Raw genomic sequence first — 26903 nt, 5'->3', positions numbered from 1 at the left:
ACCCCTGGAAGCTGGCTCCCTCCCCGCCAACGCTAGTGCAGAAGCAGCCCTTCTCCCCTTCACCAGCCTGTTTGCAGAGACCTGCTATGAAGAACTTGTACAAGTAAAGCATTTGCTGAGCGAAACAGGCTGCAGTGTGATGGGGGAACGGAGCAGACGCAGATCTTTTGCAAACATCTTTATTAATCTTGTATAAAAATAAGGTCCATGGAGAGTCGCTGGAGCTGGGGGTGGGGCAAGGTTGCACTTTATAAGTTATGGGCCAGGCTCCCACTGAGGCTAAGTGCAGTATGGCTATTGGGGGGAGGGGGTGCTGCAAGCAGCATTTGGTGGAGAGGAAGGGCTGGCAATGCTGTCCCCCTGTGGCAAGATGAGGGTGCGCTGGTCCATTTGTGGTGGGCCCACGGCAGGGGACAGTGGCAGAGGGGGCTGCCCGGCCCAGCCGAGCTGAGGACCACTTCATTGAACCCCAGCTTGCCCCCCGTCCCCCACCCCCCATAGTCCATCTGCAGAAACAGAGACTACAACGAGAGGTCAGAGGTGACCTGCACGGGGGGTCCAGGGGGGCGCCGGCGAGCGCTGCGGCGGCCTGTGTCTGCACGGATGTAGGGCTGGTTCCGCAGATCTGGCAAAGGAGACACATTTACCCTTCAGGAGTCTGCCTAGGGTTGGGACCACCACTCCACGGCCCAAACCTCACTCTTATAGGGACCCAGGTTGTGTGCAAGTGGAAGGGGATCTGCTTATGTTTACCAGACACCCCCCCCTCCAAACACACAGCAGGACTCAGTTCCCCCCCACCAGGGTCCCCAGGGCTATGGGCAGCAACTGGGATCAGAGGCCAGGCAGTCTGGGTACCTGGGGGCTAGAGGGGTATCTCCTCTCCCAGGCTGGCCTCACAGAGGAGCCTGGATGTCCGCTTGCCAGTGCGGGCCGTGAAGGGCACCGTCTTGAGCACTGAGGTTTGGGAGGGAGGAGGGGAGAGAGAGAGGAAAAAGAAAACCAGACAGAAAAGTAGCAAAGAGGCAGTGAGGCAGTCAGACCCCCAGGTGGGTGGGGGTGGATGGAAGACAGCACAGGACAGACTGAGGGCAGGACAGGCCTGGCCAAGCCTCACCTGTGATGATATCTTCAATGGCCCCATCACGGTCACTCTCATAGATGAGTGGCTCCTTCTGCTGCTTCCGTTTTAGCTCAGAGATGAGGTCCATCTGTTGCCGCCGGACCTTCGGTGGGGACTGGAGGGAGGACAAGGGTATATGGCTCCAGCTCTGGGACTCTTCCCCCCCACCCCACCAAACCATATCTGTCTGGTCCCAACCCCCCAGCAAGACCCCAGCGCTGGCTTAAGCAGAAGGAACCCATTCCCAACCCAGGCTACTGGGCACCGTCCTCATCCTGGGCAGGGATATCAGTAAAAATGAGGGTGTAGAGAAGGCCCAGATCTTTGGGTTAAGGACACCAAGCGTCACTGCATCCCAGAGCCAAGCTCAGTGCCAGCTGCCTACCTTGGGTGCTGGGGGCTCCCCTCTGCCCGGCGTGTCAGCGCCTGCCTCCTGGGCAGCTGCTTCTTTCTTCCACTGTTCCACCTCCTGCTCAGCTTTCTGAGGGGCCAAGGTGGGTCTCCATGAGCAGAGGCCTCCGTCACCTATCCCGCTCCCCAGACAGAGCAGCCACCACCCCTCCCACTGCCCACGTGGAGAGGCTGCAGTGCCCTGCAGTGGTCCCCCCCAGAAACACATACCTTGTAGGCCTTGATGAAGCGGCTAAAGAGGGTAAAGAACATGGAGGGCGACGTGGTCTTGGGGTTCTCTCCAAAGTACTCCACCACAGACTCATAGGCCTCCTGTGGGCACAGCCTGTCAGTCCCACCAGCATGAACCCCTCGGAGCCTGACCACTTCTGTACCTCCAGTACATCAGCCACTTCATCTCTGCTCCTCCTGGCAGGGGGCCTGTCCTCCTATGCCATCCCCCAAGGTGTCTGCTGTGGGCACGCCCCTCTAGGCCTTGGCTACTCAATCCCACCTAGGTAGCCCTTCATACCTCACCCCACCCTCCCCACCTCCAGGGCAGGGCCGTCCCCAGCCCACCTGCGCCGTCTTGCTGTCTGCCAGCAGCTTATCCATGGTGGGCGAGTTGGTCCTCAGGAACTCCTTGAGCACCGTGCAATCATCCTGCCGCACAAACTCCCGCTGGGTCAACTCCAGGCCTCGCTGCAGGGAGCGCACATCCCCTAGGACGCTGTCCAGGGACACTGAGCGGGGCAGAGGGCCAGTGGAGAGGCAGGGAATCAGAGTGGAGCATTCCTGGCCAAACATCCTGTGGTCCCTTGCTTTCTCCCCCCCCCCATGGAAGTCCCCAGGGCTGAGCCCCTCCCCACACCCAACAGCAGGCCGCGGGCCCCCCCTACCTGTGCCCGCCCCCCTACCTGCGCCGGCCTTGTCCAGGAAATGCAGCTCGCTGTGGAAACCTGTGAGCTGTGGGTACTTCTCAGCAATGACCTTCACCAGGTAATGCAGCAGCGTCTGCTTGCGGTCGGTCGACTTCATCTCCAGCAGCTGCACGAGGACCTGGTAAGCCACAGGCCACCAGCCCTGTCCCATCCCCCAGGCCAGGGGACCCCTCCTCTTGCCCCTTACCGCATCCAGACTCTGGAGCCGGAAGCCATAGGCTGCTCCACGCTTGCTGCTGTTCATGTAGTTGCCAAAAGCCAGGACGATCTGGGAGAGGCAAGGGGAGAGCTCAGCAGGGTGCTGGGCTGAGGAACCGTTTCCCCTGAAGTATGAATTGCACAGAAAAGGTGGCAAAGAGCAAGCCCCACACTCAGCCCCCACTGCCTTCCTGCATAGACCCCTCGGATCCATGACACATGTACATGCATGTGTACATGTCTGCCGCGTGCATGGCTAACACCATGGCACGTGCTATTCCCACCCAAAACTGTGCTGCCAACATCCCCTACTAGGCTGTGGGGTTGCTGCTTTCTAAAAGCCATTTCTACTGGTTCCCTGAGACTCCACTGAGCAGGTGTGGGTGTTCTGCTATTCACACAGTAACCCCCAGAGGGGCTGAGCCCTTAGGCAGGGTCTGAGGTGCGCTGTTGTAGACATGGCCCCCAACCCCGATGCTGAGCCTGCACGTGAGAGGTACAAACATTATATCTGTTACATCCTGGGTGTGCAAGGCAGGGCCAGGGTCTCCCTCTCACATGACCCAGAACAGGCAAGGAGTCAAGGGTGGACCCTACCTCCCAGACTCTTGCCCTACCTCCAGGATCTGGCGGAGTTTGTCAGAGGATTTGATGGACATTGAGGCTGCAATGACGGCATTCAGTTGCTGGGGGTGGGACAGGGGAGGCAAGTTACATTGGGGCAGGGTGGGGGCAAGCCCATAGGAGGCTCAAGCACTCCCAAATGCCCTGTTGGAGCCCAGGCTGGGAGGGGCCTCCTGCCCGTCCCCAGCCCAGGCTGCACCCACACTGCCCTGCCTGCCCCGCCCACACCGGCATGAGCAGCTGCACTGTATCCGGGAAGTTGCCCAGGAACGTGAGTGTGGTCATGCGCTCTGGCAGGCGTGGGATTCGGCTGAAGCGCAGCATGAAGCGGTCCTCCTCTGACAGCTCCTCTATCGGCCGCTGCTCCTGCTCAAAGCGGGCGATGAGGCTGCGCTCATACTCCGTGGGCAGGAAGCGGGTCAGCAGCTCCAGGAAGTCCAGGCTAAGGGCCTGGAGGTCATACCTGAGGGCAGAGGGGTAGGTGTAGCTCCATACCCATCAGTTCTTGAGAGGAGGACTATTCCCTCCCCTTCCTTGATTGAATAAATGGACTTCAGTATTTGCTACTTGCCAACAGCTTCAGGGAATCAGAGGAGTCAAGGAAAGTTGGCAGCTGGGAAGCCTGGGGCCCCCATCATAATCAGTGGCACACGCCTAGCTGTAAATGCCTAAGCCTGAGTGCCCGTAGCTGGGTAATGAGGTAGAGAGGGAATGGGAACACCTGTCTCAGCATGAACTCACAGTATGGCCTCAGTGTCTCAGCCTGAAAATGGGAACAAGGTTCCCTGCCTTACTCCCTGACCAGGGCTGGTATGAAGCTTGGTGGGCTCTGTCCCATAGCTGGGGCTATTTTACTAGGATGCCTAATGACCCTGGCCAAGCTGAGGGGCTGGGCTGCCCACAAGCCCAGGACAGAGGTACTCACGTCTCGATGGCCTGGCAGATGCGGTCGGCCCCCAGGTTGCCCTTGCGCAGGGTGATGGCTAGGTTCTTGGCCCGATTGGCCTCAATGAGTGTGGTCTTGCTGGGGGCCTTCTGGGCTGCCTTACCCTTGAGAGCACTGAGGTTCAGGCTGGGACCTTGGGACTTAGTCTTGAACTGCTCCTCAAACTCACTCATGTCCAGTTCCTGAGGGCACAGAGAGAGGAGGTGGGGCCGGGGTCGGATACATTCCTGGCTCAGCACTCTGCTAGGTGCCAGAGTCACCTAGCCAGCTCTGACCAAGCCACTGGCAGAGAAACAAACCAGTAACCCAAGTTGACCACAGGCCCTGATGGGGAATATAAGGGAAGCAGAGAGAACATTGAGGAGGAGTGGCACCAAGCCCAGGGGACCCAAGCCATCACAGCGGAAGGAAGAGCTGACTTGGCCAGGGTTGTGAAAAAGGGAAAAGGGAAGGGCATTCCAGGCAGAGGGAACAGCATGAGCAAGGTCCTGGCGGCCAGAGAACACAACCCTTTCGGAAAACTGAAAATGGAAATTAGAAGGGTTGAAGCCCTGTTTGTCTGTGAGAAGGTGGTGGGAGAGGGGCCTGAGAGGAGGAGAGAGAAGCCAGCCTTGGGGAAGGGATGTGCCTGTCTGCAGACATAGAGGGGAAAGCCCTCAGGGGAGTCAGGATACACTGCCTACTAGATGCACTAATCCAGTTTGGCTTAATGCCCATCCGTGGGCCTCCACGTCCTCATCTGTGAAACGGGATGGAGGAGAGGAGATAACCACCCCTAGTGCCCAGCATGATCCCCGCAAGTCCCCTCCTCCTCTGGTGCCCACACTGGCACCAAGTAGGTCCACACTCACCTGCAGCACCTTCTCATCATTGAGCTCAGTAAAGACTGTGCCTGTGATCTGGCTGGGTTTCAGGGCCACCCAGTTTAAGAGTGGCATTCTGAACTTGGTCTGGATGGGTTTCTTGGCCTTCACTCCTGGGATAAGGAGGGAGTGGTGAGTACTGGGGTAGTAGGGGGTGAAGTGGCTAGAGGAAACCAGAGCCCAGACAGGGCGGGCGGGAGGCAGTAGGAGGCGCAGGATGCTGCAGGACACTGAGGCGGGGACCCCACCCTCCATCATCCTCCAGCCCTGGGCGGTCCACTCACCTGGGCCCATCTCTGGGCTGGGCCCTCCAAGGGCATCAGAGGGACCTCCCGGAGGCGGTGGGGGCGGCGGAGGTACCAGCCCATCAATGCCAGGAGGCGGCGGTGGTGGCGGGGGTGCGGGCAGTTGTCCGGGCAGTGGGGGTGGGGGCGGGGGCTCGGGGCTGCCTGGGAGGGGCGGGGCGGGTGGGGGCGCCACGGGCGGGGCTTCCTGCTCGGAGGGAATGCTGGGCAGTGGAGGCGGAGGCGGTGGGGCTGCTGCTCCCGGAACCGGATCTGCTGCAGGTGGGAGATCTGAGCCCAGCGAAAACCGAGAACAGGGAGGGGAAGAGTCACCTTCTGGGCTTAGGTGGTCTCACCTCCGCCTTCCCGCTGTTCGCATGCGCACTGGGCCCATTTCCTACCCACGCTCATCTACCTGAACCTTGCCACAACCCAACCCAAACCTACCTCTCTCAACTCTCCCTACGGTTGGTGTCCTTAGGCCCCCCCTCCAGGCCCTGGCTCCCCCACCCTACCCCACCCAGCTAGAAACTCCTGCGCACCTGGGCTGAGGGAACTGGTGGGTACTCCGGCAGTCCGGGCATCATTGCCGCTTGGAGTTGCCACAGCGACGGGAAGAATCTCGATGGAGACAGCATCCCCGGGCCCCCGCAGGATACGGATTAACCCCTTCTCCTCCAGCTCCTCCACCTTCAGCTCTAGGGCCGAGGGCCGTGCAGGGGCAGGGGCAGGCACTTTCTCAGGCTCAGGGGGACGCCGGGAGACGCCCATGGGGGTCGACTCGCTGAACCGCTCCTGTGAGCACCGAGGGAGAGGTCAGTGCCCACCAGCAGGCCTGGTATATAGAGCCCCATCCTCTTTCCAGAGTGGAGGGAAGTATCAAGCCTAGAACCCCCAACTGGTCTGTTCTTGGGAGCCCAGCCCACCCCCGGCGGGCGCATGCCCCCAGCCTCACCCGCAGGGTCTCCAGCTCCTTTCGGGCCTGGCTTAGCTGCTTTTCCAGCTCTGCGATCTTGGCCATGGATTCGTTCTCCGCGTCCCGAAGCCGATCTGTCAGCTGTGGCACCAGCACATGGTAAGTTCCCACCCGCTGCTGGGCACTGGCACCACCGGTGAGGGGGCGGCATCAGGCATGCCTGCCTGGAGGGCTGGGGGAGGCTTCCTGCATGCTTAGCCCAGGGTGCCAGGTGGGCCAAGCCTGGCACTTGAACCCAAATGGGTGAGGCACTGAGGCCACTAAGTTCTCTCAGGAGGGAAAACTAAGGCACCACTGATGGGTGAGGTAGATGAAGAAGAAACTACGCTGGGAGGGGCCTCAGGCTCTCGGTTCCATCCAAGTCAGGGCCTGGGGTCCAAGCACTGGGAGAGGAGGGGGCCTGCCTTCCTCAGAGGTCCAACACAGTGTAGAAGCTCAATGAACACTCACTGAGAAAGACACTCAGAGGATTCAGGATTTGGATTCAGGTCAAACTCAGGGGCCAGTCAGATAGCCATCCCCAGTTCGCCCCTAGAACCAGGGTTTGAGGCCCAGTGCCTGATGCCAGTGTGGGGCCCTGTGGGCCTACTGAGTGGGTTCAGAAGCAGCTCTCACCAGGGTCACCTGCTCCTGTAGCTCCTCCATGTGTTCCAGCACAGCATTCTTGGTCTCAGTGTCCTCCAGCAGCGTGCCCACATCAAAAACATTGTCCAGGTATGCCTGGATCTGTACCTGCAGCTTGTCGCTCTCTGTGAGCCGAAGCCTCTGTCCCCAGATGAAAGGACCGGTGAGGCCTGGTGTGAGGGATCTTTCCAATACCCCCCCCCATCACCACCAGAGCCCAGAGGAAGGGTCCTGAGCCCTAGCCTGCTTTTTCTTTATTTTTTATTGAGCTATAATTCACATACCATAATTCACTATTCTAAACTACGTAATGCAGCGGTTTTTATTACATTCCCAAGTTTGTACAACCATTACTACTATATAATTCCAGAACATTTTTATCACCCCAAAAGGAAACTCTGTCCCTGTTAGCAGTCACTCCCCATCCTCTTTCCTCTCTCCTCCCCCAGCCCCTGGGAACCACCAGTCTGCTTTATGTCTCTAAGACCTTACCTATTCTGGACATCCTATATAAAGAAACCACTTATCACAATATTGTCAAGGCTCATCTATGTTGTAGCTTGCATCATTGTTTCATTCCTTTTTTATGGCTGAATAATATTCCATTGTATGGATATATCACCCTAGCCTGCTTTTCACCTTCTGTTAATCCTGGCTTTCATAAATCCAATCCCAAAGACCCTGATCTTCCAGGAAGCCTCCCAAGGAGTCCGAGAAGAAAGCTACAGCGTCTCTGCTCAGGCTGGGCCAGGAAGCAGCAAGTCCCTCTGTCCATATTCCCTAGGGCAAGGAACTTCTCCATGACCTGGACCGATCCAGTACGAGCCAACTCTCACTTTGGCCCGGTTTATCTGCACTCCTCATTATGTGCTCCCAGCACCAGACCCAGGACCATCTAGAGCCTGTTCTAGTACCTGCAACAACAGCTCCATGGGTGTTAGGTGCTTATTATGTGTCAGACACCATCCTAGTTAGTCATTATTATCTCTATGATTCTCCTATTTTACAGATGAGAAAACTGAGACTCAGAGAGAACAGACCTGTCTACATGGGCTAGGAAGTGGCAGAGCCAGGATTTGAACCCAGGTCTTCCTGACCCCAACACGTGTGCTGCTAACCACTGAGCCATACTCTGCAGTGGGCAAGTGGTTAAGTCCGGGGTGGGGGGAACACGGAGTAACGCGGAGTACAGGGCTCACCTCCAAGTACAGGTCCAGGCCCAGGTGGGTGAACTCATATTGCAGAAAGACACGAAAGTTCATGTTCTCCACCGAGTGTACCACAATGTTGATGAATTGCATGCAGGCCACCTAGGCAGCAGGGAACATGAACAGGTCTCTGATCCTCTGGATGGGATCAGTGCTGTCCGCTCCCCCACCCCCACCCCCCCACATACACACACATTTACTCCCAAGTCGGCCTCCCTCTGTACATTTCTCATTCCACTACCCCAGCTTTGTTCCTACCCATATTTCTCCATGTCCACTCCCTCCAGACTTCCCCTCTCTGACATCCATCCCTCGCCCAACAAACACTCAGTCCTCATACTTTGCAGGGGCCGATACCCAGGCCTCTGGCTGCACTTTGCACCTAGAGTGGACCGGCCCAGGCTGGGCTCCTGAGCTCACCATGAAGTCAATGTTGCTTTCCTCATTCCGGAAATATTCCATCAGCTTTTCAAAGCGGTGGTGCTCCCCACACACCTAGGTGGAGAGAATGGCTGTCACTGAGGCCCCAGTGACACACCTCCTAAGCCATCTTCCAGCTGTTACCCTTGTGCCTTTATAGGCTCTTTTCAAGTTAAATCTAAGTCAGGCCATGTCACCCTTCTGCTCAAAACCTCCACTCCCTCTGAATCTCTCCCAGCTCTCTCCCTCACTTACTCTAGCCACACTGGCGTCCTGACACATTCCTACTTCAGGGTCTTTTCACGTACTGATCCATCTGTCTGGTGTCCTCTTACCTGAGACAGCCACCATGCCAAGCCCCTCATTACCCTCACAGCTTTGCTCAAAGCTCACCTTCTCATTGAGGCTTCCCAACCACTTGCAATCAGTTCTTCCCCCACGTATCCCTGACGTTTTCCCTGTAGCCTTTATCAGTTTCTAACACACTATGTAATTTGCTTACTTAGGTTCTCTATCTGTCTTTTGCTGCCTTATTTCTTTTGTTTGCCAGTATATCCCAAGTGCCCACTCTGCCTGTCACATAGTAGGTGCTCAGTAAATTATTCGTTAACAAAATGAATGACCACATGCTGCGTTCTGCATCATGTTCTCAAGCATTTACTTCTTGAGAACTGGTTAACCAGAGGCAGCATCTCTGACATGTGTGGATCAAGTCCAGTTTGGAGCTGGCAAGGCTGAGAGGCTCGCAGGTTCAGCAGATGCCCGCAGTTGTCCCTGTTGCCCCAGGCAGTGTCCCTACATGATTCTGCACCTCCCCTTCAGAGCTTCCCCATCCCAGATTGTCCCCACCCTAAGTTCCCCAAATGCCCACCCAATGTCCACAGCTGCCCCAAGCAGAGGCCACAACTGCCAGCATCCGGGCTCTAAGCAACACTAAGAGGGCAAGTATGTCTTTAGATGGGGGCCTCCAGTACCTCCTTGAAGTTGTCAAAGGCCGCAAGGATGATGTCGTGTCCTCCCCGCACCAGGCACACAGCTGCCAGCAGCTCTAGCACCAGAGCCTTGGTTCTGGGGAGAGAAGGGGCAGGTTGTCCCTTGAAAACAGGCAGGCCCAATAGCAAGGGTGGGCATGTGTCTGGTTCGTGGAGGACAGGGAAGCGGGTGGTAGGGCAGAATGAACCTGAGAAGTAGTCCTGAGAACTGAGGGACAGAGTAGGCAAGCGGTTAAGTCTAGATATGGAAAAAGTTTAGGAGCCTGGACCTCACCTGGGGTTCTTGTTGTTGAGGCTCAGAGCAATCTCGTTGACACAGGCTGGGTGGTTCATGACAAGGCTGAAGCCAGACTGGGGAGAGGGGAGAGGTTAGCTCCTCCAGGCAGACACCCAGGACTGCCAGCGCCCTCCTGCCCAGCACCTCCGGCATTGGCAGTGCCATGCCGTTCTGGTCTCTAACTGCCTTCAAGCTTAGGAAGTTCTTTATATCTACCCACAACCTCTTCTACGGCAGCCAGAGCCTGGTCCTTCTTATTAAATACCGTTGTCTGTTCAAAAGTCAGTGTCAGGACTCAGCACCTTGGATACAGTGAGTCCTCAAAGGCCGGCTGAGTGAGGAAGGACCAGTTTCACCATCACTCCTCCAAACGAAATGACCCAGAGCTGCTCTCGCCCTGGTCCTGGTGTCCAGCCTTTCTTGGTGGGTATGCCTGAGTCCCCACTTGAGGCATACCCAGGCTGCCAGTCATGTCCAGGGTGCTCGAGGGGACCTGACCAGGAAGGGTCAGAAATCTGGGCTTCCCCTCAGCATCAAGATCCTGAGCCAACAGCCCAGATCCCCAGGTTTCTCCATTGGGGGACAGGATAGGGGCATAGTTGGTCCCAGAACCTCCGCAGCTTAGGCAGATTCTGGTGAGGACAGGCCCGGCCGACCAACCTGGTAGTTCATGATGGCACGCAAGCACATAATGCAGACGTGGACGTCGTCCTTCTGGCTGACGATGCGGGAATTCCGCAGGGTCTTCCTGCTGTGGGCCGGGGTCAGCCTGGGTGGGTTAGGGAGGAGGCAGCAGCAGTCAGAGTCCCAAACCCTGTTTCCCATTCCCCCCACCACTCAGATGGCCTCTAGGAAAAGAGGGCAGCATATCTACCCAACCAAAGAGGCCAGCTGAGGACAGGGAGGCCTCCTGAGACCCTAGGCCTGGGGCCTGGCATGCTGGGGAGGACCTGAGAAGGGGGTCGGGTAAACAAAGCTGCTGAACAATATCTTGGCATTAAGAAGGGTTACTGTGTTACGGGGATGGAGAGCCTTGTAGAAAGAAAACCCAGCCAAAGCCTGGAAACCGCCATGGAAATGCTCTCCACAAGGTGGCGCTCACGGCCACATGGGCTTATACTCCATCTCGAGAGGCTGACTGAATTCAGACTACCTTGCTTCGAATCCCAACTCACCACTTCTTAGGCAACGTACTTAATTTCCCTGTGCCTCAGTTTCCTCATTTGTAAAACAGGAATGGTACCGTGTTTCCCTGAAAATAAGACCTAACCGGACCATCAGCTCTAATGCGTCTTTTGGAGCAAAAATTAATACAAGAGCCGGTATTATACTATACTATACTGTATTATATTATAATGCCTGGTTTTATATTATAGTAAAATAAGACCAGGTCTTATACTCATTTTTGCTCCAAAAGACGCATTAGAACTGATGGTCCGGCTAGGTCTTATTTTGGGGGAACATGGTAACAATAGTACCTCCCTGATAGTTGTTGGGACTATGAAATGAGCTCAGAATGGTACCTGGCACATAGTAAGTGCTACATGAGCATGCTTGATAATTCTTTGCTTAAAAACGTGATTTTTTTCATTGTTGCAGAACTGCCGATTGTGACTTATTCATCAGGTCCTCTTGACAATTCTGTCACATTTCCAACAACACTGTGAGGCCCCACCTCCTTCCTCTGCCTGCCACATCGCCCTTCTCTCATCACTGCTCTTCTCTCATTGCTCAACTATGCCTCTGAGTCTTTGCTCATGCTATTCCTTCTACCTGGAATGCCTTCCCTGTGTCCATCTCTGCTTGTAAAGCCTAGATCCATCACAAAACATAGTTCTGGTGCTGTCTCTTCTGGGAAGCCTTCCTGTTACCCCAGGCAGTGGCTGCCTCCCTTCTCAGCGCTCCCCGTCACACCTCCATGACAGCCTATCACACATTGACCCCTACTGGACCCAGGGTTCTCAAGGGCATGGTAATCTCTCCTGAGCACCTGCCACCAGGCGTGATGCATAGTAAATGCTTTGTCCAATGTATGTATGAATGAACAAAGCAACATTGTGAAAGTTTGGGGCTTAATATGAAGTTAGTCCCCTAGACCCAAAGTAGGACGAGGAGAAGCTGGGTTTCCACATGAGGCTCCAGGGCCGTCTCCTTCCCTCTCCCCATCTCCCAACAGGGTGCCCTGAGTTAGGGTGTGGTGACCTATCTGCAGCAGCTGAACCCAGGAGGTCAGTTGAATGCCTCACCCAACCCTCTCACCACCCAGGAGATGACCAGGCATGCACCTGCCCCCAGATGGCTACATACCGGGGAGAAGGGGGACACCTGGAGGCCGCATGGAAGAAAACAGGGGGTTAGATGGGTATACGAGGGGTCCCACTCATCCAGAAAGCCCTCTTTATTCCAGACCCACCCAGCTTCCAGCCTCTAGGTGCCCACGTGGCCCTGAAGGCTTATAGACACACCAGTGTCCCAAACCCTATTTGAGGCCCTTACTCTGATCCCCAATGCCAGGCTGCCCCTCCCACTATCCCCAAGGGCCCAGGGTGGGCCTCGTTTGGTGCAGCAGTCTAGGGGTGAATTCTCCATTCTCCCCATCACCCTGCCATGGGTCCCACGTACTTGATGGTCAGGTGGCGATTTTTGGGCTGTGGTGGCAAAGATGAGGGCGGGCCCTTGCTGAGATCTTCCACTGACTGCTCCAGGGGCTTGCTCTTCTCTGAGCTGGGGGCCCCGTTGTCTGTGCTTTCCATGTCATATCTGGGGGGTCAGAGTAGGGTTGGAGGCCAACATTGCAGGGGCACTTAAGGGAGGGGTGGAGGGAATTAAGGGACAGAGCTCTACAGGAGAGACTAGGCAGTGGGAGGAGGAGGCTGTATTCTTGGCACTGTGCTGGGCATAGTAGGGGACGAGGGAACAGTGGAACAGAAGAGTGAGCCATCCAGGTCCCAGCTGGCCATCCTGGGATACATCCCTCCCTGCCCATGGCAAGCCTTCAGGAAGAGGCATCGCTCAGGGCCATGGGTGGGCTTGGCTGCACTGCTTGGAAGTGGCCAGAGAAGTGGGAGAGGTGCAGGGAGGGAAGCACGGATCAAGACTCAGGAGCGGCATGCGGGCCAGGGCAGGCGGCTTACGTGACAGCGCACTGGGCAAAGGCCAGGTACTCCAGGAGCACATCCAGTCCGCGGTTCTCCTCGTTGAGGAACTCCTGCACCCACCTGTGGGGCACAGTGCTCCCTGAGTTCCAGCCAAGAAGGAGGCCCTGCCCAGACTGGGCGCATAGAACAGGCGTGCCAAGGGCCCCTGGGGTGCCCTTTGCCCCGGAAGACACCGAGCAGCTGCAGCCTCAGAAGGCCGTGAGGCTCAGGGATGTTAGGGGCTCAGACAGGAACCACGGCCCAATCATGACTCAAGGGGCAGGCAGAGCATGGGTAGGAGAGGAGGCAGGGAAGCTGTCCTGGACGCCCACCCCATAGGTGGCTCACAGGCACAGCCGGTGCCAGGAGCGGGGGTGGGCAGGGGAGCAGCAAAGGGAAGCCCCAGGGGCTGCCTGGAGGCAGAGCTGTGCTGGGTGCCCCAAAGGTAAATCTGAGTCCTCACTTACCCAATGTGGTTTGTCCTCAGGGAGATCTCCAGCTCCCGCAGCACCTGAGTGGACTCCTGCACTCGCCTCTTAAACTGGAGGCCAAGAACAGAGGAGTCCGGTGGGTGGAGCCCGGCCTCCCACAGGCCCATCAAGCCCTGAGGCAGCAGCCAGCTCTCCCCCCACAACCGGCCTTTCACGCTCAGCCTCCCCCACCACCTCCAAACACCTGCCCAACAGAATAGTCGTTCTTAGGCTGTGCATATTCCCCCATGCACAGACACGAAGGGTGCATTCAGATACCTTCCTACAAAGACATGCAGCGCACACACACGCCCATACCTGGGAGTACATACACATTCAAGCATAAATACCCCAGGTACACACACACATATGCACATTCAGACACAAGCACCCTGGGTACACAGATAAAACGTACACACACACCTGTACATGGACTCAAGGGTACACACATCCATATATGGACACAAAAGTACATGCCCATCTAAGCACAGACACACAGAGCGCACACACCTATACACGTACACGCAGGTGTGCCCGTGTGAGCACACAGGATCTGCAGAGGAACCTGTTGCAAGTGCCTTCCCAGGGAGCTCTCAGTCCGCTATGAACACACACACACTCACACATGCACCCACACAAGCCCACAGGGAATACACACAGTTACTCCAGCTGCCCAGATCCTAGAAGGTTAGAAGGTGCAGGGGGAAAGAGACAGACAAAAAGGGGGAGACGTGTACCCCCAGGTTGGACATCCAATCCGCTGCTACCTTTCGGCTGACCCCACCAGTTTCCAGGTAGCTCTTCAGCTTCTGGATATAGGCTGCAGGGGGGTTCTTGACTTGAAACCGCTCCTAGGGAGATGGAATGGGGTGTACAGGGAACCAGCCAGGGCAAATGGCCAGCCCTTGTCTCAGGGTCCCATTCTCAGCTCTGACTTGAGGTCCCAGATTGCTTAAGAGCCCTGGGACATACTAGAAACCTAATCAAACGATCCACCAGGCCACTTTAAAAGACCCCAGCCCTGGGCCTAGGCTTCCCTTCCCACTGTGCCTCAGAGGCCACAGGCCTAGCACAGCCTTAGGGCGAAGTGTGGAGGCAACAGTCCTGCCATACAACCCAGCCTGGTAGTGGGACCCAGACCAGCCAGTCGGTGGCACCTTCCCAGCCCCCACCCTCTCTCCCCATAGCCCAGCCCTTCCTCCCTTCACCCTATTCCCCACCCCCCGCCCACCGAGACTCCTGTCCTGCCAGTTCCTCGAATCCTAGTCCATTAGCAGCAGCAGAAGGCCCAGCCCTTGCTCCCAGGGGAGACTCCCTGATCCCCACTCTGCACCCGCAGCCTCCACTGCCACAGGCCCACCTCCCTCTGAATCACTGGGGCAGCCAGGCCCCGCCCCACCCCAGCAGTGGGAGGGGTCCTCCTGCTACCATGGACAGCAGCCCTAGAAGCTGGAGGGGCCGGGGCAGCCAGTGAGCCATGAAGGAGGCAAGCCCGGGCACCTGACTAAGCACCAGGAGACAGGGCTTTTAGTCCCTGCTCTGCCACTTGGGAACTGGTCGACTTTGGGGAGCAGCTCCTCTGGACCCAACATAAAAGGAGGACGGGGATCCTCCCCCTTCCTCCCTACCTCCCCTGGGGGTCAAACGAAAATGTCCCAACTCTGGGGCTGCCTCCTCTCTTCCTCATCCCAGAGCTGCTCCAGGAAGCTCAGCAGGGATGGTGACACAACCCCTGCCGCACTGGCCAGTGCATGGACTAGCCCCACCACCTCTCCAGAGGGCAGACCCAGCCCTACTGGTGACTCATAAGGTCTCCACAGAGGCCCATGTCCAGGAGAGAGGGATTCCGGAGCCTTGCACTCCCAACACTTTCCCCAGCTGCTGCAGTCTCTGGGCAGGGTCTTGGCCTGATGGACAGCATGGTGGCCCCAGCCGGGCCAGTGCAGGGCACCCTGAGAATGGGAGGGGCCTGCTACCCACCTGGTCACAGATGAGCTCCCACTTCTTCTCGTTGTCATACTGGCTCAGCAGCTGGACTTTGTCTGGGGGCAAGTTCATGCAGTTCTGGGGAGGGAGAGGACAAGGTAAAAACCCTGAGCCTGGGGCCCCAATATGGGGGAGAAGCATGGGCATCTTCAGGGAACCCACCAGGAGCCAGCTCCCTAGCAGGTCAGTCATACACATGAATCCTCATCACCGTCACCCGTGGACATAAGTAGTGGGAGCCAATGAGAAAACCGAGGCCCAGAGACAGGGTACCTTGCCGTAGGCCCAACAGCTAGAGGGTGACACTGGGATTTGAATCTGAGTCTTTCGGACCCTGGGGCCTGGGCTCTGTGCTCCCCATACCACCTCCCTGGTATAGCTGGCATGGAGGCAGAGTGTGGGTTCTCAGCCTAAGTTCCTGGGATCTCAGCCACCTCTGGGTTCATTTCCCGCATGCAATAAGCAGGTATCATCTCTTCTCCCACTTGGGCGGGATGCTAACGGGAGCATCTGCAGCCAGGCCCAAGGGTGGCGAGGTGTGCACTGTACCGTTCCCACATGCCACCAGGCACCATATGTGTGCAGTCCCAGCCCAGGGCACCAGTGTCTCATGAACACCAGAAAACCTCTTGCAAGGATGGCACATAGCAGCCTTCTTCCCCATACCTCTCCAGCCACGCCCCCCGCGTCACTTCTGGAAGGAGGAAGGTGGGGAAAGGCTGAGGGAACTGAAGTCAGAAGGGCAGGGAGTTCCAAGTAAGTACATCTTGTTTTTGGGGGCGGTGAGGGGGATTCCAGGGGAAGGACACCAGCCACAGGACCTGGTGAGAGCAACCAGCACACTGGGTCTGTGGTGCTGGCGGCCCAGGCTGGGACTCCCCTCCATTGTCCTGCCTGGGTCCTCCGCCGCCACACATGACATGGGTGCAGCAACCCTTCAAGCTTCTCCCCCACAGGGCAGGCATAGGGTCCCACTGGGGGCTGTGGAATCACCAGGTGTTGCCAGCACTAGGAGTTCCCTGGACCCCCAGGCCTTGGCATGTCTCCCTAATAGGCCCAGAAGACAATGCCAGTTCACCTCAATTCAGTAAACCCTGGGTTTATTGAGCGTCTCCTATGTGTCAGACCCCAAAAGACAGTTCTTGCTCTCAAGAAGCTCCAAGTTTCCACAGGTGATGTGGGAGGAAGCCTCTGCCTCTCTAGTGGCTCAAACTACACATCCTCAGTCACGTGGCCACATGTGACCACAGCTGGAGCAGAGAGGGGGCCACATCCACCCCAGGCTTCTCAGCCAGCTTCCTCTCCGGGGTGCTGGGCCTAGGTCTGGGGCTCTAGCCAGACCTCATGCCCCAAATCACTGCTTTCCCCTGACACTGTCAGGCCCTGACAACAGGAAGCTAGGTGCTCTCAGCCGCCATTGCCTAAGCTTTCCTGCTGGGGCCCCACTTGAGAGGTGAAAATACCCAGCCACCAGACCTGCCCCCGCCCCAGGCTGGCGGGGCATGGGGATACGTCATTCCTCTACCCCGTTGTGAAAGTGAGCCCCAACTGAGGAAACTGCTACTGTCTCATCTGCCACCCTCCCCCAGCCCGCCAAAAGCCAGAACTAACTGCTCCTGCCATCCTGCCACCTTGGGAAGGGCGGCCCAGCAAGAGGCCTCGGGGGTCCTACTGAGCCAGGGCCTCCCTGGCCTCTTGCTCTCCCTCTCTCTCCCTCTCCTTCGCTCTCCCTCTTGCTCTCGCTCTCCCTCTCTCATCTCTCCTAATCTGTCTTCACCCCACAGAGACCCAGGGTGGGGCAGGGCTGAGGTGGAGGGCAAGGCTGAGGGGGAAGGAGGGCACAGACAAGTGAGGGGGGTAGCTGAGCCCCAGCATCTAAGCCTTGTAGGGGACAGCCACTTACCGACATGGGTCTTTGCGGGCCCTCACCCACCCCGGGGACCTGTCTGCTTCCTGGAATGGCCCCAGTGGCACTTCTAGAGGCAGCAACTAATCATAATAATGATCCAAATTATGGGAGCCAGCTTTGCCTGAGTGCTTAACCGTGCTGGGCACTGCTCTGAGCCCAGAGGGCAGATGACTGCCTTTCACCCTCATCATCAGTAGCACAGTCATTATTCCCATCTTACAGGTGCAAGCACAGATTAATGACCTGCCCAAGGTTACGACGCCAGTAAGAGGGATGCTGAGCGGGCTTTGAGCCCAGAGCTGACTCTGAACCAGCGCCCCGGGCCACTCCCTCAGGACAGCCCCATGGTTATTAGTGGGGAGGGGGAGGCCTCTGCTGGGGCTGGCACATCTGGCCCAACAGTGGCAGAGGACAGGGTGCCTCTCTGCCCCTTCCCCACCTGGGCCTCCTCAGGCCCCTGGGCCCACACGCCAGCCTGCCAGACGGGCTAAATTTAGGCTTCAAAATCAGAAATAGCTCTGACAGTGCTGAGCGCTAATTAGCAGCTGTTCCTCTGCTGTGCCCACCAAGGAGACGAGCACCCGAGGGAGCAGGAGAATGGCCAGCGGGTGCCACTCACTCAGGGTGGGGTAAGGCCATTCTAAAAATCCAGAACAGACCCCCAGACCCAGAGTCCTCAGCCAGGAGGCAGCATGTGGGGTTGAGCAATGGGAGACAAGGGGGTTGGCTGACAGCTCAAACAGTACGGGGAAAGGACAGGGAAGTTCAGGGGTATGTGTGGGGAGTTCACTCGTCTCCTGTGAGGGGGAAGGGCCCGCTGTGACTTGGAGGGACCCAAGCGAGATTCAGGAGACCCAGCCCTGGGCCCACCAGCTCTGAATTGTTTGCTCCTTGAGCCTCAGCTTCCTCCTCCATAAAATGGACACACTTCCTTCCTGCCTCACAGACTCACAGAGCTCCTGGGAACACACTGTAAGAAGCTGCATTCTGATGTGATAATACTCTTTGGTGACACACCACAACAAAGAGGCATTTCACAGATTGGGGCTGGGGGAGTCCATGGACGACCCTGAGGTGAGGGGGTCGTGTGATGAGCAGAAGTTAGTGAAAACATCCAGATAAAACAGACCTGTTTCTAATGCTTGGCCAACATGAACTGACCCTTCAGTCGCCTTTCCCTGCTGCCCTTAATGCTTTGGGTCAGAGGGAGGAGGAGATAGGATTCATCTTCTAGGGTGTAGCCAAGAAAAGGAGCTGATTTCCCAATCTTACTATTAGGATGTGTGGGGATCAGCCTCCTCCTTCCCTGGCCCTACGTCCCTGGGTGCCAGAGGGGCCTCCAGCCTGGCTTACCTAAGACCAGCCCCTTGCGGGCTTATACCACCTCCCCCAAAGGCTGACATCAGGGTAGGCGTCCCTGGAGACTGAAGGGTTCCGTCTATATCTGGACACAGCCACACCCTTGTTTTACTTTCAGTTTGAGCTGAAACTAGTCCCAACCTATCTGCCCACCCTCTCCCCATGAGGCCCGGCCCTTCAAGCCCCAGGATGCCCTTGAACTTGGCCACCAATCCCAGTCTCAGACCAGCCCTGCAGCGATTCGGCAGCCTGCTGAGCCTAGAAGTGGCCCTGACCCCCAACTCCTAGTTCCCAATCCATCTACCCCCCCCCCACCTCTGTCTGGCTTCAACCTTGGTTTTGGAACTCTCGGTGCACCTCCAAAAACAATCAATTTTATCCACTTTAAAAAATTCCAGCATATAGATGCTCTGGGGCTCTTCTAAGGAATTCCAGGCTTAGAGGAGGGCTGTTGGGTAATCGGCCTAGGATCACGTGCCGAGAACTCCAAAAAGCTAACATCTTCTCCCATCAGGGTTCAAGGGTTCCCACAGCAGGGACAAGGGCAAGCAGGGTGGGAGCCAGGGTAGCAGGCACTGCCCATAAGTGCCAGGCTGGTGGGAGAACAATGACAACAATAATAATAAATGCTCCCAAAACACATGCTCTGTGCTAGATGCCATTCTAAATGTTTTACATCTCATGTAAGCCTCAACAGCAAGCCTGCAAAGTAGATACTATTACAATCCCCATTTCACAAATGGGAAACTGAGGCACAGAGGGATGAGGTCGCTTGCCCAAGGTGACCTGGCTGGCAAACTGGTAAGAAGACACAGTTTCCTCCGAAGAAGGGGGCACTGAGGTCAATGCAAAATGTGTGTCCTGGCCCCCCAGGGTCTTCTGAAGACAGCCTGGCCCCCGGCCCTCATCTGAGGAACCAGGAACAGCCAGCCCTATTTCCTGTCACCCAGCACCCTACGCTTCCTGTTGTTGCCCACACTGAGCTCTTACTCACTGGGGAACCCCCCCACCCAGCACACCCTCTCTCAGAGGGAAGTGGAGGCCTCCCTACCCGCTCCCCATATGCACACAGCTACCGTTAGCACCGCTGCTGCCCCACCCTCCAGCAGAGGTGGGCCCTCCCTCTCGTGGTTTCCGGCCACCAGGCAGTTTTTAGTCTCAGCCCCACTGTTGCTGACCTGCATAGTGGTAGGGAGGGCAGCTTGGTCCGTGATGGCCAAATACAGCCACCTTGGTTGGTCTTGGTAATTGGGGTGCGGGAGAGGAGAGGCAGCGTCTGGGCTCCTTCACCTAGAAGGGCTCCAAGATGGAGAGGACCAAATCTTCCTCACAGGGGAGAGTGTTTACTGAGCACTTGCTCTGTGTCAGGCATTGTGCTAAGCACTCTATTTAATCCCCTTAATTCATTTACTCCCTTCAGTAGTCCCAGGAAGCCAGCATATACCATTATTATTCTCTTTACACATAAGGAAAACAAGCCCAGAGAGGATAGGTAACTTGCTCAAGGTCACAGAAGTAGCAAGTGGCAAAGACAAAACTTAACCCCCAAGCTTCATGACCCCAAAGCCTGAGAAGCTCCTTTGCCTTTCCCATGAGTAACCCCTGCCCCTCTCAGAGGCAGGAGGCCCGAGCCACCTTCTGGGGCTCCAAGTTCCCAGGAAAAATGTGGAGGTGGCCTCAAGAGCAGTCCCACCTGCTCCTGCCCATCTTACCCAGCTCTTTGCCAACTGGCCCCAGATGTCACTGTGAATCATGCCTACCACATCCCTAGGTTCCAGGGTCAGTATGTGCCAGCCCTGCCTGCCGGGAATGTCACCCCACAGCCTCTGCCCAGCCCAACATCTGACCACATGGCCACAACTCCATTGGGATCCTCTGAGACACCCCTGAATTAGGAGGTACAGGGCCCGAGCAACCCCACAGCTACATGCCCCCAAAACTTTGTCTGCCACACCCCAGAAGAGGGAGCTGGTCAAGGTGGCAGTGCCTCGATCCCCGGACAACACGATGGAACCACTCATCCCTGCTCTTCACCACCAGCCCCAGTGGGGAAGGTGTCCAACTGAAAGCAGGATCCCAGGGTCCACACCCTGCTTGGGGCTGTCCTGACCTCCCCATACAGCCTGGTCAAGTGCCCATGCCCCTGGGCACATGCTAAGGGCACCCCAGGGTCAGGGTACAAGGCTTCATCAGGCAAATTGTTCTCCAAGTGCTCCAGCCTCCTCTTGGATGCCAGCATCACTCTCAGCCTCAAGCACAATGACCCAGGTGACTTTCCTTGATCCTGTTGCCTCAAGGTTAGGGGCTCCTCCCTGCCCAGACAGGTCAGGGATGTCCTATGCCCAGTCGTAAGCATGGAACTTCTGGCTGGCCTGGAAAGAGTACCTTGCCATCTAAAATCCTAACTCTGGCAGGGGAAGGCCTGAAGTGGCTGGAAAACACCCAGCCCTAAGCATGACGTGGGAGAAGCGAGAGGGCGAAATGAAGCCTGGTGGGCTGGTTTCCCACCATTGCAGAAGGCCCATGTCGCTGGGCAGCCATTGCTCCTTCGCTGTGGCTAAGGCAGCAGCCAGAAAGGCTGGTTCAACCTGCTCTTTCTTCCCACCTCCATTTTAAGCGGGGGCACCCCCCTGTCTCACAGCCTCCTTAGAAAAGGAGTCCCTACCACCACCCTCGCATGGGAGAAAGGCTGCCCATGGGGAAAGAGCAAGTTTCTTCATTTCCTTTCTGGCTGCGGGCACCCCTCACCCACAAGATAGGTCCCACAGCCAGGAGCCAAGGAGTGGTTTAGGATTTCAGGATCCTACTCCCTACCAGGGATGAAAAGACAGAGCTTAAGTGAAAAGAGGAGGTGCCCTAGGGCCAAGTGACTAGATCCCAAGGGGAGGGTTGTGCTTCTCCCATCAAGACTGGGGGTTTCTGGGGGAGGAGGTCCCCATCATTTTCAGCAGTCTGAGGTTCTTTGCCTGAGACATTCCCTGACAACTAGACTCTCTCTGGCCAATGAGCAGTGCTTAGACGGAGGCGTACCCTGCAATACCCACTGCCAGGCCTGTGGGTGTAGCCAAATCTTTAGCCCTGGACAGCCTTAAGCAGGGACCAAGCAGTCACCCCAGGGTGGAGCTCATGCCCCTACTGGTGGGGAGTGAGAGGAGCCAAGTTCTTAGCCAAGTGACCTTGGGCTGAGTCCATTCTGCCTACACAGACTAGGGACAGGCTGATCCCTCCCCAGGAAGGAGATGAGGTACAAACACCCTGGGGCTCCTGGGTGCTGAGGTGATGCTGAGCCCTAGTGGGTGCTGCTGCCCTAGATTTGTACCCAGCCTCCACCCTTTTCCCCACCAGAATGCCCTCTAAGACCCATCACAGGGCCTCCACCCTCTACATCCTGGTACTTAGGGACTCTCAGTGGCATTTAGTGTCAGGCTCCGCCAATCAGATCAAAGGCCAAAAAACGCCAGCAGAGCAATCAAGTCCTATACACACGCATCACAACTTCACCATTTGACTTCTGGGTTTTCCACTGGCCTGAATTATTCACACGGCTCCTCCTCATTAGTGTGTGTACAGAGAAGGGGCTGGGGCCTGGACCTCAGCCTAAGAGCCTGTCCCACCCTCATCCATAAACACACACTTGGGGGGAAAGACAGATGCGGATCCCCCCAATCAGACTGGCAGGGGTCCAGGGATCCACCACCAACTCAGGCTCCCCAGATGGCCCACAGAGACTGTCTCCTCATTCTCCCCCATCTGCTCAGCTCCGCTTAGCTTTGTCAGACAGGCCATGGGTTTGGGGAAGGGGAAGCAGGTGGAGGGATGGGTGCTCAGGGCCTAGCCTAGTGTGAGGTGTCCCTCAGGGTCCCTCTCCCCTAATCAAGCAAGGTGCCTTCACAAGGATAGACCAGACCACACCCCATCCCACGGCTCTTCCAAACCCCTCCTAGACTTTCTCCTGGGAGGGGGCAGCAGCCAAGATTTCCAGGAACTGTTGAGAGGGGCCATGTAGAGGATCTGGCAAGTACGGCCTAACGACCAGCCAGGGGAGAGGAAATTATGTCAAGGAGGTAGAAGGGATAAGACGTGAGCCCTGCCAGCAGCCGGCATTGCTCTGCTGCCTGCACCTCCCTCGGCCCCCACCCTCAGACCTGCAGTGCCAGCCTGCTCAGACTGGAAAGTGCCTCTGGGAAAAAGCACGGCCTTATTCGCCTGTCACCCAGTGTCCAGCAAGGGAGCTGATAGCAGACAGACCACCAGGCAATTCGTTAGAGAAGGGAGCCTGGGACAGGGCTGAGATGGGGAGAGGGAAGTGAGAATGAGTGGGCCTTCCCCCTCCCTACTTCTGCCTCCCTACTTAGGGAGCAGGTCTTAAGGAGCCTCACTATGCTCTGGAGCGCCCACCCACCAAACACACCCCGACTGCCTCTAGGCTCACCCTGAGCTGATGGCTCCCTCCCCAGTGGCGGAGTCCCCAAGCCCCAATTCCCAGGAGCAGGTGGAGGAGGGGTCGCTTCCAGACTTTTGCTCCACCCTAAGCCAGAGTGAGCAACCCATCCTGCCCCCGCCCTTCCTAACGTTAATCTCTTCAATCGGTAGGAGGGAAAACCCAAGATGAAGACCCCCCAGGCAGCCAGCCTCTCCTGGACTTAGGGAATAGCAGACGTCCCTCCCGCGTGACCTCACAACGGGGCTCCCAGGAGCCTAGGCACCAACAAATCAGGACCAAACACCTTAAACTTAGTCTCCAGCTCCCAGGAGGTTAAAAATGTAACCCCTCCAGTCTCTGACCCTGAGACACAAGCAGATGCTCCAGACCCGCGCGGGGTGCTTGGGCGTGCGTGCAGGGGGAAAGGGGGTGCCCCGGGAACCCCTTTCGTGCTCCGCTCCCAACTTCCTCACAGAACATTTTTCCTTAGACCTTTAGACCCAGGAGCGCAGGGGGACGGGGCTGTGTTGGGGAGGGAGACTGGGTGATTGAAGAAGAAAGTTTTGGGGGGAGAGTGCTATGTCACTCTGAAAGAAGCTACCGTCAGTCCCACCCATGGTGGGGCAGTCACTGGGCCGGGGATCTCCAAGCGGTACCTGAATCCCCGGGGGCGGGGACGCGTGCTGAGCCCCTGCCGCCCCCCGCCGTGCCCTGCGCGTTGCAGGTTACACTCACCAGGACTCGGTTAAACCTTTCCTCCAGCTCTCCGGCCGCGGGCATCGGTTGCTTGGGCGCCGCGGGCTGCTTAGGGGATGGCGCGGCGAGGCCCGCCGGCTGCTCCGCGCTGCCGGCTGCATTGCCCATGGTGGTCCCCACCCAGCCGGCCAGGCGCTTCCAACCTGAGAAATCCAGCTTTCAGGGGGACGCGGGACGAGGCTCCCGGCCTGGGGGGTCGAGGTGGGCAGCGGCGGCAGAGGCTCGGCGACGCGGACGCTCGGCTCAGCGGCGCGCAAGGGCCGGGGCGCGGAGTCCCATCGCGGCGGCCCCGTCCGAGGAGCCCGGCTTTGAGCTGCGGGGTGGGGGGAGGAAGTCAGGCTGCAGGCCGCCGGGGCCAGAGGGCCGGGCCGGGGGCAGGAAGCTGCGGCGCGGGCTCCCCCCTCGGCGAGTCTCTAACTTCTGCTGTCGCTCCGGGTGAGCGCAAACCGCGTTTCGCTGCCGCCGCCGCCGCTACGCACCCAGCCCTAGGGGGGCGGGCTGGAGGGAGGAGGCGGGCGCCGGGTGCTGGCCAGGGGTCGGCCGCAGCCATGGCGCGGCGGGGAGGGGGCTGCCGACCCGCTTCACCTGCCGCAGAGGGGGTGGCCGGTGCCGGTTCACCTGCCGGAGCGGGAGGCGACCGAGGCTGGGCAGAGGCGGCAGCGCGCAAGGCAGCGCCTCCGGGTCCTAGAACCGCAGGCTCCGGCTCGCTCTGAGCCGGGGGATTGGCGGGATCTGGGTGAAGGGGGTCACCCTGAGGGCCGGAGGGGGCAAACCTCCGAGTCGAGGATTGTCAGTAACTGTGAGCGCGGCTTGGAGACATATAACAGTACAGCACTGGGGCGCAATGGCTGAGTCCCTCTCTCTGGTTCCCAACTGAAAAGGTGGGAACCCCCTTCCAGGCCCCCCACCCCTTGTTTCTCTCCTCTGTTTAGCCCAGAGAAGAGCTGAGGACCAGAGGGAACCATCTGCAAATGAGAATCCCCAAAGCAGGGCGGTGGTGGGGGCGCAGACCCAGTCCAGCCGAGACCCCGCGACCTGTTCCACCCTGGACCAACTCCGCCTCTGCCTACCTCCCCAGTGGTTTTAGAATGGGAGCGCCCGTGGAAAAAGGCAGAATTCAAAAATGTGGGGACCACTACGGCGTCTCAAGGAGAAACGTGGGGGTTGGGAAAGGAGGATTAAAGCCTGCATCCAGGCTGGGAAAGGAGCAGGCACTGCAGAAGGGAAAAAAATCTCCTTGATGCTGTCACCTCTAGGGACCTCTCATCTTAGAGAATAACAATCTCTGATGTCTGACAATTACAGAAATACTTCCAGGGGTCTTCTTTCATTAATCCTGACAAGGGAAGGTAGGTGTTGATATCCTCATTTTAGAGATGGGGATACTGAGGCTGAGTGGTTAAGTGACTTCTCTAAGGACACATAGCTAATAAAGGGCAGAAACAGGCCTCCTCTCTGCCTGCAAAATCTACGCTGCCTTGGAGCTGCTGTCCTGGTGCCCCACTGCCCCTCTCATCCAGGATGGATCAGAAGAGTGAGAACGTATTGAGGGGTGCAGAAGCCCAGGTTTGGGCACACCCTCCAGTCTGAATTTGAAGCTTTTTTCTTTCAGTTGCTCCTCTTGTACCCCATTTAGTTTGTGGGGATCCCCAATTGCTCCCTCCTTGCACTACCAAGGCATTGAGAAGGGAGGGCCCGTTAGTGAGCCCTAGATTTTCTCTAGGCCAGGCCAGGAGCCAAAAGTGTCCCCTCCCCTTATAGTTCCCTCTTCCTTTTGTCCTCTCTTTCAAATTAAAAACCACTGACAAGAATTTAAACAGGAGCTGGGACATTAACTATCCAATCTTAAGGAAGGCCCTAGAATGAGCCAGCCCCTTCTTCCAGGTTGCCCTGATGTAAGCCTTTCTTCTGCCAAGGTCATCAGCACCTCAGGTTGGTGAGATGTGGTCACTTATTTCCTGTCCCACCCAACAGGGGAGACAACGTAGAGTTGTCCTTGGGCATGCTAAGCAGGCGATCCAGGCTATACCTGCTGCCCTCACCTCCAGCCTAGGACAGACCAGAGTCTTACCCTTGGGTTCTTGCCCTTGAGATTAGCTAGGACCTCTTTCTTTTTAAAGAATTTAGTCCCTGCTCTCCTCGATGGCTGTCTCTTTCCATTTAACAACAAACCTTTACTTAGCACCAGCTGTGTGACCAGCACTGCGGCTCGCTCCTGGAGATTTTGTGGCAGATGAGAAGAGTCCCTGTCTGTGGGCTGTTTACAGCCTAGCAAGGGACAGATTTGAAACACATCTGGGAGAGTGGCTGCCACCAGTCAGGCCTGTGGTGCCAAGTGTTCACACTTCCTTCCTCTTGCCCAGAGCTATGGGTAGGAGAAGGGCAGGAGTCGAGCCCCACAGCTGAAAATCCGAGCAGCGTGGGGAGCTTCCAGTGTCGTAGTTGCCAGCCTGAGCCCTCAGTCCCCGGGGATGCTCAGGCCACTGCCCGCCAGCCCTCACCCTGGTCTTGTGGAAATCAGGCTGGGCTAAGTAGGGCTTCTTCCGTGGAAAATGATCAGCCCAGTAAGCCTACATTGTCTCTCTCTTGTGCTGATCAGAACTAGGAGGAACCAAAAAAAGGCGGGGGGAGAAATTAATCAATTATTACCTAATACATTTGGTTGGCTTGACAGAAATTATCTTTCCAATCATAGTCCACAGAGGAGGAAATTCTAGAAGGGATGCTTGGTGAAGTTTGGAACCAATGCTTTGGTGGGTCTGTGCTTCCCCCTGCTGGGCGCAGGCAATATGACAGCCAAGGTAGGGTGAGGCCTCCAGCAGTGATGAAGATGGAGTCCCAGCGTGGGTGACATTTCTGGACTGTAGTCGCCTTGTCACCTCCAATGGAGACATTGTGCAGTCATTGAGGACACTCAGAGATCAGGCGACTGAGAAGGTTTCCCCCAGGAATCTCCCCCCTGCTCACCGTTACTCAGCTAGTGCCTCTTTTTAAAAA

General features: G+C 57.1%; 1 protein-coding gene across 6 annotated transcripts; it reads right to left on the bottom strand.

Annotated features, from left to right (window-relative positions):
* Positions 1-163: 163 nt before the first annotated feature.
* FMNL1 (formin like 1) lies at positions 164-24393 on the bottom strand. Of its 6 annotated transcripts, XM_074319547.1 has the most exons (28): positions 23886-24361; positions 15454-15537; positions 14211-14324; positions 13471-13544; positions 13001-13084; positions 12489-12626; positions 12174-12191; positions 10527-10635; positions 9864-9940; positions 9572-9665; positions 8598-8672; positions 8169-8279; positions 6961-7110; positions 6325-6426; positions 5912-6164; positions 5370-5660; positions 5074-5198; positions 4202-4404; positions 3505-3739; positions 3270-3338; positions 2642-2722; positions 2431-2560; positions 2093-2256; positions 1745-1846; positions 1509-1604; positions 1118-1238; positions 859-957; positions 164-625 (listed from the first exon to the last, which is right to left on the bottom strand). In XM_074319547.1, the coding sequence occupies exons 1-27, from the start codon at positions 24012-24014 to the stop codon at positions 866-868; spliced, it is 3321 nt and encodes a 1106-aa protein (XP_074175648.1). In that variant the 5' UTR covers positions 24015-24361; the 3' UTR covers positions 164-625; positions 859-865. The 6 variants fall into 6 exon arrangements, with proteins under 6 accessions (XP_074175648.1, XP_074175647.1, XP_074175650.1 ...); XM_074319546.1 differs by lacking the exon at positions 859-957 and having other exon boundaries at positions 23886-24162; XM_074319549.1 differs by lacking the exon at positions 12174-12191 and having other exon boundaries at positions 23886-24162.
* Positions 24394-26903: the final 2510 nt, after the last annotated feature.

Source organism: Rhinolophus sinicus, linkage group LG15, assembly GCF_036562045.2.
Source record: "Rhinolophus sinicus isolate RSC01 linkage group LG15, ASM3656204v1, whole genome shotgun sequence".
Taxonomy (NCBI): domain Eukaryota; kingdom Metazoa; phylum Chordata; class Mammalia; order Chiroptera; family Rhinolophidae; genus Rhinolophus; species Rhinolophus sinicus.
This window is presented reverse-complemented; position numbering and strand designations above follow the sequence as displayed.

Bases quoted from the DNA above. Each gene is read 5' to 3' on its own strand.
- FMNL1 (XM_074319546.1), bottom strand. From the start codon at position 24,014: ATGGGCAATGCAGCCGGCAGCGCGGAGCAGCCGGCGGGCCTCGCCGCG. The intron at 9,941-10,526 runs GTTGGTCGGCCG...CCCTCTCCCCAG, and splicing joins GTGCCATCATGAACTACCAG to TCTGGCTTCAGCCTTGTCAT. The intron at 2,723-3,269 runs GTAGGGCAAGAG...TGCCTCTCCCAG, and splicing joins AACTCCGCCAGATCCTGGAG to ATCGTCCTGGCTTTTGGCAA.